At 45.3% G+C, this 12,056-nt stretch overlaps 3 protein-coding genes across 5 annotated transcripts in view; 1 reads left to right on the forward strand and 2 right to left on the reverse strand.

Moving 5' to 3' along the window:
- Positions 1-1,445, reverse strand: part of TRIT1 (tRNA isopentenyltransferase 1) — a 49,860-nt gene extending 48,415 nt beyond the window's left edge. For all 3 annotated transcript variants that reach the window (XM_050799346.1, XM_050799356.1, XM_050799365.1), the window contains exon 1: positions 1,252-1,445. In XM_050799346.1, coding sequence (XP_050655303.1) covers positions 1,252-1,425 — 174 coding nt within the window. In that variant the 5' untranslated portion in view covers positions 1,426-1,445. The remainder of the gene's footprint in view (positions 1-1,251) is intronic.
- NT5C1A (5'-nucleotidase, cytosolic IA) overlaps positions 1-12,056 on the reverse strand; it is a 569,993-nt gene that overhangs the window by 226,087 nt on the left and 331,850 nt on the right. The gene's annotated exons all lie outside the window — the stretch shown is intronic.
- CAP1 (cyclase associated actin cytoskeleton regulatory protein 1) overlaps positions 1-12,056 on the forward strand; it is a 381,786-nt gene that overhangs the window by 194,271 nt on the left and 175,459 nt on the right. The gene's annotated exons all lie outside the window — the stretch shown is intronic.

Here is a 12,056-nt window from a genome sequence, read left to right on the forward strand (position 1 = left end):
AATAATGTTATGTTGTTGATATTATTAGTCCTACTTTACAGAAGAAGAAACAAAGGCATGAAGAGGTTAGGCTATAGTTGCATATCCTGGAAAAGACAGCTGGGATTTGAGGTAAATTGTCTTCTGAAGCTGGCACAAAGTGGACTGCAAACAAATTATTTGTTGAATTATCCAATCGTTTCATGTGTGCTGATGGTCTTGTCATGCCAAATAAACTAATGAAAGCAGAAACTATGCCCGTAGGCTTCTGGGTGAATTGGGGAAAGGAACTGCCCTTCTTTGCTGAGTACTCATCAGGTGCTATGTTCAGTGCCAGGTTATTTCATGCTCAATATCTCGTTTACTCTGTGAAGACTCATAACTGTAAATTATCATCAACAAACAGCTGCTGTAGTTCCTCCATCAGAGATTTACCCAAAATGTCACCCACTACCCACTCTTAACGGAGCAAAATGCTCCCAGATGTGATGTACAACCCTTCTGGGCCTCCCAGTTCAAAGAGGACAAAGCCCCTTCAACTTTAAATCAGCCAGCATGATTTAAAACCTCCGCTTAAAAACCCATTTACCACGAGTCTGACCTTACTCCGGACAGGGACTCTGTTCTTCGTTCTAACGCTCATGATCCCATTTATTAAGCACTATAACCTTGTGCGGTAGGTGACATTTTCCTCACTTCACAGTTACATAAAATAACGTCCATATAAACGACATTGTTGATCCGAAGTCACATGACCTATGGCAGATTCAGGACTAGAATCCAGGTCTCCTGACTGTCAACCCTATTCCACTCCCCCAGCAGACACTATAGGTGGTATCCAATTTATCCTGATCTCGCTGGGTTAGGGTTAGAGTTAGAGTTATAACAAAAGCTCTGGAATCATTTTTATTCAAAAAATATTTACTGGATACCTATATGTCGACCTTGTAGGTTCAAATACCATGTCTTCTACTTACTCGCTATATGACATGGAAAAAGTCGTTTCACCTTCCTAAGCCCCTATTCCCTTCTCCATAAAACGAGATCACAGTATCTACCAAACAGTAACGTCGTGAGCAGTTAATGAGACGATGATAAGGGAAACCTCTGGCACTGTGTCTGGCATGCGGCGGGCGCTTAGTAAGTATGGGCTCCCTTTATCTACTCCCTCCGCCCCTACAGCCTCGGGGTTCACCCTTTAAGACCTTTGCCACAGGGTGTCCACGCGGCCTCCGGGGTTCCCAGGCGCCCGGGCCAGCCGCACTGCCATACCTGCATGGAGTCAGCGCTGACGATCTCACCGCCGAGCCGTTGGCCTAGCTGCAACGCCAGCGTGGATTTGCCGGTGCCTGTAGCCCCGAGAATCACTACAAGAGGTAGGGTCCGTTGCAGGCCCCGGAGCCCACGGCCCACAGGAACTGCTCGTGCAGCCGCCACGGACGACATCTTGTGGCAGTCTGCGCTTGCGCCGGAGCAGCTGTCCCCATAGCAACCGTCTGTGCGCCTGCGCGGATCTCAGGCTTTGTAGCTAGGTTGCTTAGGGAGGAGGGAGCTGCAGGACCCAGGCGACATGACTGCAGTCAACTAGCTGGTGTCAGAACCTCAACTACCTGCCGTCTTTTTTGTTGTTGTTGTTTGTTCTTTTTTGGAGACAGGGTCTCCCTCTCTCGCCCAGGCTGGAGTGCAGTGGCGCGATCTCGGCTCACTGCAACCTCCGCCTTCTGGGTTCAAGCGATTCTCCTGCCTCAGCCTCCCGAGTAGCTGGGACTACAGGCGCCCGCCACCATGCCCGGCTAATTTTTTGTATTTTAGTAGAAACGAGGTTTCACCATGTTGCCCAGGGTGGTCTCGAACTCCTGAGCTCAGGCAGTCCACCTGCCTCGGCCTCCCAGAGTGCTGGGATTACAGGCGTGCACCACCGCGCCGGGCCACCTGCCATCTTGAATAGTAGATGGCAACCCTATCTAAATAGATCCGTCCCTATTATTCTTTCACAGCACTCAAGTTATTTTTTATCATAGTGCTTATTACAATATAAAATTATAAATAGGTCTCTTGTTTTTTTGTCTAACTTATTGGGATAAATTCTGCCTAGATCATTGCTGTATCTCCAGTGCCTAGCACAGTACCTGGTACCGAAGAGACATCCAATACTTGTTAAATGAAGAGGAGAATGACTTGCCGGTCAGAGGTGGCATTCTCCAGAATGAGGTCTGCCCAGTTCTCAGGCCAGGGCAGCCGCTCTAATATTTTCATCCCGTAATACAACCTCACACTCAATCACAAAGCAAACCTTTGGCCCGGCACAGTGGCTCATGCTTGTAATCCCAGCATATTGGGAGGCCGAGGCTGAGGTTAGATGTTCAAGACCAGCCTGACCAACATGGTGAAACCCCGTCTCTACTAAAAATAAAAAAACTAGCCGGGTGTGGTGGCGCATGCCTTTAATCCCAGCTACTTGGGAGGTTGAGGCACGAGAACCTGGGAAGTGGAGGTTGCAGTGAGCCGAGATCGCACCATTGCACTCCAACCTGGGCAACAAGAGCAGAATTCCGTCCCAAAAAACAAAGAAACAAAACAAAAAAAAAACAGAAAGCAAACCTTTTCATCTCCTTGGCCAAAGAATGCAACAGATGGGGTGAGAACAGAGAAAAACAAGCAAGTAAACTACAATCTGCAAAATAGGAAAGGGAAAAGGAAGTCTGGTAGAAAGGATTAAAGTTGACTGGGAACCGTGGCTCAGCCTGTAATCCCAGCACTTTGGGAGGCTGACGCAGGTGGATGACCTGAGGTCAGGAGTTTGAGACCAGCCTGAACAACCTGGTGAAACCCTGTCTCTACTAAAAATACAAAATTAGCCAGGCATGGTGGTGCACACCTGTAATCCCAGCTACTTGGGAGGCTGAGACCAGAGAATTGCTTGAACTGGGAGGCGTAAGGTGCAGTGAGCCAAGATCTCATCATTGCACTCCAGCCTGGGCAACAAGAGCTAAACTCCTTCTCAAATAAATAAATAAATAGCCAGGCACGGTGGATCACCCCTGTAATCCCAGCACTTTGGAAGGCCAAGGTGTGCTGATCACAAGGTCAGGAGTTCAAGACCAACCTGGCCAACATGGTGAAACCTCCATCTCTACTAAAAATACAAAAATTAGCAGGGCATGGTGGTATGTGCCTGTAATCCCAGCTATGGGGGAGGTAGGAGAACCGCTTGAAACAGGAAGGAGGTCGCAGTAAGTCAAGATTAGCCACTGCACTCCAGCCTGGGCGACAGAGCAAGACTCAGTCTCAAAAAAAAAGGAAGGATTAAAGTCGTAGCAACCCTGAGGTTAAAATGGAGGTGGAAAAAATTAGGACCAGACAGGAGTAGAATTCCAGAGACCACACCAGTTTAAGAAAGGCCTTTGGGGTCATATAGAGCTGGGTTCAAATCCCAGCTCTGCCATTTATCAGCTCTGTGAACTTCATTAACTTCACCTCTTTTTTTTTTTGAGACAGGATCTTGCTCTGTTGCCCAGGCTTCAGTGCAGTGGTGCAATCAATTACAGCTCACTGCAGTCTTGACCTCCTGAGCTCAAACAATCCTCCCACCTCAGCACCCCATCACCCCACCCCAGTTGGTACTGCACGCCCACTATTTTTTTTTTCTTTTTGACAGATGAGGTCTTGCAAGTTGCCCAGGCTGGTGACCGCCTCCCTCAAGTGATCCTCCTGCCTGGGCCTCCTAAACTGCTGGGATTATAGGAGTGAACCAGCACTTCTGGTCTAACTTTACCTCTTAACCTCAGTGTTCTTATCTTTAAATTCCTCTCAAGATTGCCATGAGGAGAAAATGAAGTAATGTCTGAAAAGTGCCTGCTACAATGCCCTGGCACATATCACCCACCATTTGTTGAACACTTTGTATTATTAAAATAGTAACACCCCATCGGCCTCTCTAAAGAGGTAAAAGAAGCAGCCTACGGGCATAGAAATGTTCAGTAATGTGTAAAGGTGCCTAAATACCTATTCTACTAACCCCTTGTTAGCCAATTTAAGAGTTCTAATTGCTTTTTCACTGAGATTGGCTCTAACTCTCAGGTCATATCACCAGGATCCCCTGGGCCAAAGGAATGACCCCTGCAAGTTTCAAGCCCTTGACAGGCCTGCTGGAATGACTGCTAATACATTTCTCAATCACTTGAATCCCCATTGGCATAATGACCACTCTCGCAGACCCAGCCTAAACCTTGTTGCCACATATATCGTTTGGAGAATACCAGTTTCCAGTTATGGGTCCCCTGTCCCTCCTTTTCTCAATCCAGCCTGCTTTGATCAAAAGTCTTGTTCTCTCCAATGTGTGGTACCCGCCTGGGGCTGGGTTTAAAATGGAGATGCATGGCCACATATTGGCAGACACTCTCACATGATGGTTGTTAACTGTAGAACCTTTGCCTAGAGACTTTCAGAGGGTACAGTTACCATGACAACCACCAGAAAGATGGCAGGCCAGAGAAATGATGCAATTAAAGGAAAAGGGAGGCTGATTTCATGATGACAATCTGACCATGACAGAGTATGCTCACTCACAGATGGGACAGCACTGTCCAAGTCATGACCAGGTGACTATTACTAGAAAGAGAAAAAAAGATGGGGGTGGAATTTACCACCAAGAGACCAGAAGATGAAGAGACTCGTTACCAAGGCAACTAGGGAGAAAGGAATGGAAAAATGGAGCTTCACCATAGCAGCAGAAAATTGCTTCTAGCCAAGCAACACAGGACTGTTGCTATAGAAACAAGGAGAACAGGGATCCTATAGACCATGGGGAGAATTATCACTGAAATGCTGAGCAGGAAAGACTCCTAAATCAGAATGGAGCCTGTGGTCCAAAACAAATGAGGAGAAGTGAAAAAAAAAAAAAGTACCATTTCCATTCATCGTAATTCTATTAGTCCTACCAAAAGAGAATGAGAACATATTTTTAAAAATACCTTAGGCTATTTTATTTGTAGCTTTGTTTGTCTCCCTAGTGATCTTCTGAACTCTAAATTATACTAAAAATAGGTCCTGAAAGATATTCTGTAACTTGAAATCCTAATTGGAGACATTAAGTTCAAGGGAAAATTGGGAAATTGAAGTCTATGACCAAGAGATAATAAGTATTTCTTTTAAAAACTACAGAAAACCCTCTAATGGGAAGCTTTGCAGGGTGAAAAAGAGACAAAAGAAGGCAATAGGGAGTCAGGGAAGCTAGTTGTACTCATGCCTAGGTATTGGCTCTGACTCCCCTCCCCTTTCTGTGAGGCCAGAGGGGAAGTAGCTCACTGTGTTCTGGAAGGGAGGCTCAAAAAGAAAGAGTCTCTCACTTAAAATGTATGTATATGTCTAGAGGTGATGGATGCAGAATCCCATCTCCAACATGCTCCACGCATTACAGATTATTATGGGCAAAGAAATCTGGTTTTAAAGGCAAACATGCCAGGATAAGTTCAGTCTGGAAGAGCATATCTAAAATGCAGAAATGAGGTACCAGGGATACTCTAATTACTTGGAGAGTAGTAATTCCTTGCCTGCCCTACAGAAAGCCCACAGTCAGTCATTTAATTCTCACGCCCACTATGTGTGAGTTATACACCAAGGGCAGACATAGAGTTAGGATTTCTGCACCTACCTCACCTTCTTTAGGAGATTGAGAGCAATGCATAGGGTGGGATGGGCACAGAAAGATGGCAGAAAAGGAGAACGTGGGGGGTGCAGAAAGATAGGGAGGAAAATCTCAGTGATGACCCATGAGTGTTTATTCAGTAGTATTTCCTATCCTCTGTATACTTTAAATAACTCATTCAAAATCTTTCAAGAAAGAAAGAAATATACAGGGAGAAGGCAAAAGATAAAGCCATTAGAGTAAAAGGGCCATTTAAAGCAGATCATCCAAAAGGTTCCAGATGGAATTTTAGAGGATGTGCTGACATTTAGGACAGAAAAAGGAACATGCTGTGGGAGGCCTGAAGCATCTATCTCCAAGGTAAGGAAGAAAGTTGGGTCAAAGACAAACACTAGTTTTTTAAAAATTTATTTATAAAAGTTTATAATAGAGATGAGGTTTTGCCATGTTGGCCAGGCTGGTCTCGAACTCCTGGCCTCAACTAATCTGCCCACCTCAGACTCACAAAGAGCTAGGATTACAGGCGTGAGTCACGGCACCTGGCCAACATTAGCTTTTTGATACAACCTAAGATGGTTTTTTTTTTTTTTTTTTTTTTTTCAGCCCAATCTTCATGCTAATTATCTACCCCCCCAAAAAAATATTTCCTGTGGGAGATATTTTATGATGAATGTGGTTCCTATATTAGATTCCTAGGCCTGTCATAAATTACTACAAACTGGGTGGCTTAAAACAAGGGAAATTGGCAGGGCATGGTGGCTCACCCCTGTATTTCCAGTACTTTGAGAAGCCAAGGTGGGAGGCCAGGAATTCGGTACCAGCCTGGCCAACATAGTGAAACCCTATCTCTACTAAAAATACAAAAATTAGCCGGGCATGGTGGTGCACTCCTATAACCCCATCTACTCAGTCAGGGGCAGGGATGAGGCACGAGAATCGCTTGAACCCGGGAGGCAGAGGTTGCAGTGAGCAGAGACTGTACCACTGTACTCCAGCCTGGGCAACAGACTGGTTTTTTTTTGTTTTGTTTTTTGTTTCTTTTAATCTCAAAAAAGCAAAAACAAAAACAAACCAGAAAAAAAAAAAAACACCAAGGGAAATTAATTTTCTTGTGGTTCTGGAGTCTAGAAGTCTGAAATCAAGGTGTCCACAGGGCCATGCCCCCGTGCTTCCCTCTAGGGAAGAATCCCTCCCTTCTTCCTGTAGCTTCTGGTGGTTGCCAGCAAACTTTCGTTGTTCTCTGGTTTGTGGCAGCATAACCCCAATCTCTACCTCTGTCTTGCCATGGACGTTTTCCCTCTATATGTGTCTGTGTTCAAATTTCCCTCTTCTTGGGACATCACTGACTGAATTTGGGCATATCCTAATCTAGTATGACCTCATCTAACCTGATTACATCTGCAAAGACCCTATTTCTGAATAAGGTCACCTTCACAGTTCTGCAAGGACATGAATTTTGGTGGTGGGGAGGGGATGACAATATTGCCATCCCCTAGTACAGTGCCTATGAGTAATCACAATATCTTACATTGAGTCAGTGAATTGCTATTTACATTACCATTTCCATTGGCTATTGGCCAATTTGAATTTGAATTTTGGGGAGCATCAGAATTGCTCAAAGCAAGTGCGAAGAAGAAGAGGGTAGAGCTCACTTTGTTACAGGGTTTGTGTTATACCTAAAGTTAAGTTGTAGGGTTTGCTCCAGAGCACCCCAGAATATTCTTAGAGGGGGCTTACTTCTAGCCTGTGCAGCCCTCTAAGACAGCCTGCAACCCAACAGAGGATCCCTGAAGGCTGCAAAATCAGGGTGGGGGAGGTGCAAAAGGGAAAAAAGCATCAGACATCCTTTCCAGTTCTAATCTCATTGCTCTTTCAAGCTCTCTCCTTTACTTCCCAGGCCCCTTCTCTTTCTCTTAGCTTGGCATCCTGGGCCTTAATCATCTGTATATCCTTTTTTTTTTTTCCTTTGAGACAGAGTCTTCTTTTGTTGCCCAGGCTGGAGTGCAGTGGCATGATCTCGGCTCACTGCAACTGCTTCCTCATGGGTTCAAGCAATTCTCCTGCCTCAGCCTCCTGAGTAGCTAGGATTACAGGGGTGCGCCACCACACCTGGTTAATTTTTGTATTTTTAGTAGAGACGGGGTTTCACCATGTTGGCCAGGCTGGTCTTGAACTCCTGACCTGGTGATCCACCCACCTGGTCCTCCCAAAGCGCTGGGATTACAGGTATGAGTCACCACGCCCGGCCTTTTTTTTTTTTTTTTTTTTTTTTAAGAGACAGAGTCTCACTGTGTTGCCCAGGCTGGTCTCAAATGCCTGGCCCCCAGTGATCCTCCAGCCTCAGCCTCCCAGTGTCAAGATAACAGCTTTTTAGGGCTGGGCGTGGGGGGGCTAACACCTGTAATTCCAGCACTCTGGGAGGCCGATGTGGGCAGATTACCTGAGGTCAGGAGTTCGAGGCCAGCCTGGCCAATATAGTGAAACCCCATCTCTACTAAAAACACAAAAATTAGCTGGGCATGGTGGTGGGCGTCTGTAATCCCAGCTACTTGGGAGGCTGAGGCAGGAGAATCACTAGAACCTGGGAGGCGGAGGTTGCAGTGAGCTGAGATTGTGCCACTGCACTCCAGCTTGGGTGACAGAGCAAGACTCTGTCTAGAAAAAAAAAAAAAAAAAAAAAGGATAACAGCTTTTTAATTAATTTGTTTTTCTTTTGTAGAGACAGGGTCTTACTACGTTGCCCAACCTGGTCTTGAACTCCTGGCCTCAAGTGATCCTTCTGCCTCAGCCTCCCAAAGTGCTGGGATTACAGGCATGAGCCACTTTACCCTGCCATCTTTATATCCTGATGAGTCTCAAGCCTGTATCTTGCATTCAAATCCCTTTCTAAAGCCTCGGTATCACATTTTCAACTTGCTGGGTACTTCATTTCGGATGACCCCATCACCTTAATTTCATCATGTCCCAAACCACAATCAGTTTCTTCCCCTGACTTCCCTATTTCAAAGAGGATGTTTGCTCTTGAAAGGATCCCCTTAGAAATCTAGTGCAATCCTCCTTATTTTGTAAAAATGAGACTACCCAGCCAGCACATCAGACCAGATTTCTCCCCTGTCCCCAGATTTGACACAACCTTCTTAACTGCTCTTCTCCAGAGCTATTCTCTTAGCCTAGAACATTCTTCGTTTCACTTAGCCAAATACTACCCGTACTTCTAGTTCTGGTCAATGTCACAATTTCCAACAAAAACTTTCATGATGACTCCAAACAAAATGTTCTCTTCCCTTTCTGAGGCTCATAGCACTTTTTGAGACACATATTGCCTTATTTTGTGATCATGTTTGTAATCTTTTTGTTATTATTATATTACTTCAGACCAGAATATTTTCTGATCATGTTTCCATGCTCATAAACTTCCAGAAGGAAGGAACCATAGTTTCATGTATCATTGCAAACATATTGCTCTCACTATGTAACTGGCACTGTTCTAAGCACTTTACATGTAACAGCTCCTTTAATCTTCACAACAGTCCTGTGGCATAGATATCATTATCTCCATTTTACAGAAGAAGGCTACTTGTAGGACTCAGAGAGGTTGAGAGATTTGCCCAACATCACACAGGTAGTAATCCCAAGTCCTTGTTTCTTGTTGTTGTTGTTGTTGTTGTTGTTGTTGTTGTTGCTGTTTTAGAGATTCGGTCTCACTCTGTCACTCAGGCTGGAGTGAAGTAAAGTGGCACAATTATAGCTCACTGCAGCCTCCTCAAAATCCTGGGCTCAAGTGATCCTCCCACCTCAGCATCAGCCTCCGGAGTAGCTGGGACTACAGGCACAAGCCTTCTTGCCAGACTTTTTTTTTAAATTTCTTAGTAGAAATGGGATTTTGCTATGTTGCCCAGGCTGGTCTCAAGCTCCTGAACTCATGTGATCCTTCCACCTCTGCCTCCCAAAGTGCTGGGATTACAGTCATGAGCCACTGTGCCTGGGCCCAAGTTCTTAACTATGGCATCTACACCACCTTCTGTGAATACTTTTTATCTTTGCAAAACCTGGGCTCCAACTCCTTATATCAGTGTTTGTCTCAGTGTGGACTCAGGAATTCAACTCCCTGCTTGCTTGTTAGCAATGCAGATTCCTGGCCCTGACCTAGGGTGGGTAGATTCTTTTTTTTTTTTTTTTTTTTTTTTGAGACTGAGTCTCTCTCTGTCACCCGCAAGCTGGAGTGCAATGGCACTCAGCTCACTGCAACCTCCGCCTCCCAGGTTCAAGTGATTCTCCTGCCTCAGCCTCCTGAGTGGCTAGGATTACAGGTGCATGACATCATGCCTGGCTAATTTTTGTTTTTAGTAGAGATGGGGTTTCACCATGTTGGTCATGTTGATCACGAACTCCTGACCTCGTGATCCGCCGTCCTCAGCCTCTCAAAGTGTTGAGATTACAAGCATAAGCCACTGCGTCTGGCCAGGTGGGTAGATTCTTAAGACACACTTAGGTTTGAGAATCACTGTCTTAATAATATAGGCATTAATGACTACATGGAGTCAGTTGACTGTAGCTCAGTTTAAAGGCACTACAGTGCCCTGTAAGGAAAAGTAGAGGGTTTGTATGTGCAATGGCTTCGCTGATATACAACCTCTGCTGGCTATGGGCTGTGGAGGCTGTGAACTAGTCTGAGGCTCCAGTCTTTGCCCTCCTTCCTCCACTGCCTATCTCAAGCTCCCCAAACCTGGCTATTTCTTCCCTAATAATTTACCACCTCTCGAAGCATCAATATGTGCACTCTGGGAAGATTTCTTTTTTTTTTTGAGACGGAGTCTCGCTCTGTCGCCCAGGCTGGAGTGCAGTGGCTGGATCTTGGCTCACTGCAAGCTCCGCCTCCCGGGTTTACGCCATTCTCCTGCCTCAGCCTCCCGTGTAGCTGGGACTACAGGCGCCCGCTACCTCGCCCGGCTAGTTTTTTGTATTTTTTAGTAGAGACGGGGTTTCACTGTGTTAGCCAGGATGGTCTTGATCTCCTGACCTCGTGATCCGCCCGTCTCGGCCTCCCAAAGTGCTGGGATTACAGGCTTGAGCCACCGCGCCCGGCCAAGATTTCTTATCCTTCTGTCACCTTTCACATATGACTAATCTATATTCTAGGTGTGGCTTGTTAACATGGTTTAAATAATACTAATCATTTACTGAGCACTTACTATTGCTCTGACAACCCAATGAAGTGCATGCTATTATTTCTACCTATTTTATAGATAAGAAAACTAGGGTTAGGAGACGTTAATAATTTGCCCAAGGTCAAGAAAATGCTAGAAAATGCAGGGCCAAGATTTGGAACTGAGACCTGTTGGATGTGGTGACCACTTAATCATACTGCTTCCCACAAGTTTAAAGGCAATCCATTATTTACTGGGCACCTCCTGGACCCTTGGCACTGAGCCTAATCATTTAATAACATACCTGATTAGAGACTTTCTTTTTTAAATATTACATTTCCTTGCCAAGAGAATGGTAACATTAATACAGTTGCTCCCTTTGGCCAGGAGTGTAAATAAACAGACATTAACAAAAGCCGCCCACTGGGCTTACGGTAGAAATGCCCACACACCAACCAACAGAACTCTAGCTGACACATTTAGACACCTCCTCCTTCCCCCTTCCCAGTCACCCGGTCATCAATCATCTCCCAGCTGGTTATCTTATCCTTAAAAGAAACCTCTCTCACACTCCCTCCTATCACTATCACAGATCAGCAAAGCCATCCCCATCCTCTTTTTCCCCTTTTAAAGTTAATATTCTGGAATATCCTGACCTTGGGAGCACTGTAGACAAATTCAGCACATCTAAGATAGTTCAACCTGTCTCAGTTCCCCAAAATAACTGCCAACAGAGGCAGAAGTTAAACATACACTTTAGCCTTTTTTTGTCTAACAGAGATGATGTCCTTCTCTCTTGGCTACCAAGTGTAGCTTCTGGGTCACCCCATATTGTCTATGTCCCGAGTTGGGAGTGTGATCCCTTAGGTGCATTATTCAGAGGCAAACCTAATTTGTAGAAATCGTCCTCTGAAATCCAGGAATAAACTCCTGACTATTTTCAGACAGAGATAGAGGTAGGAGTCTGTAGAAATGAGCTAGGAAGGAGCTTAAAATACTTCACATTCCAGAAACACCCTCCCTTCCCCCAGGAGATGGCTTTATTCCCACTCCTTTCTCAGCAGAGTTGACTCAAAAGAGCTGAAGCTTGGAGTCAGGCAGCTGGTACTAGCTGTGTGGGCTTAGACAAACGACTTAAATGTCTCTGAGCTTCAGTTGGCTTCTCTGTGAAATGGGGCTGACGGCATCCTGCTCTCCAGGTTATTGTAAGAATTAAGATACCCAAAACTACTAACATTCATGCCTGTACCCGTGGGTCCATACTATTGTACTAAGCGCTTTCA

This window comes from Macaca thibetana, chromosome 1 (genome assembly GCF_024542745.1).
Source record: "Macaca thibetana thibetana isolate TM-01 chromosome 1, ASM2454274v1, whole genome shotgun sequence".
NCBI classification, from domain to species: domain Eukaryota; kingdom Metazoa; phylum Chordata; class Mammalia; order Primates; family Cercopithecidae; genus Macaca; species Macaca thibetana.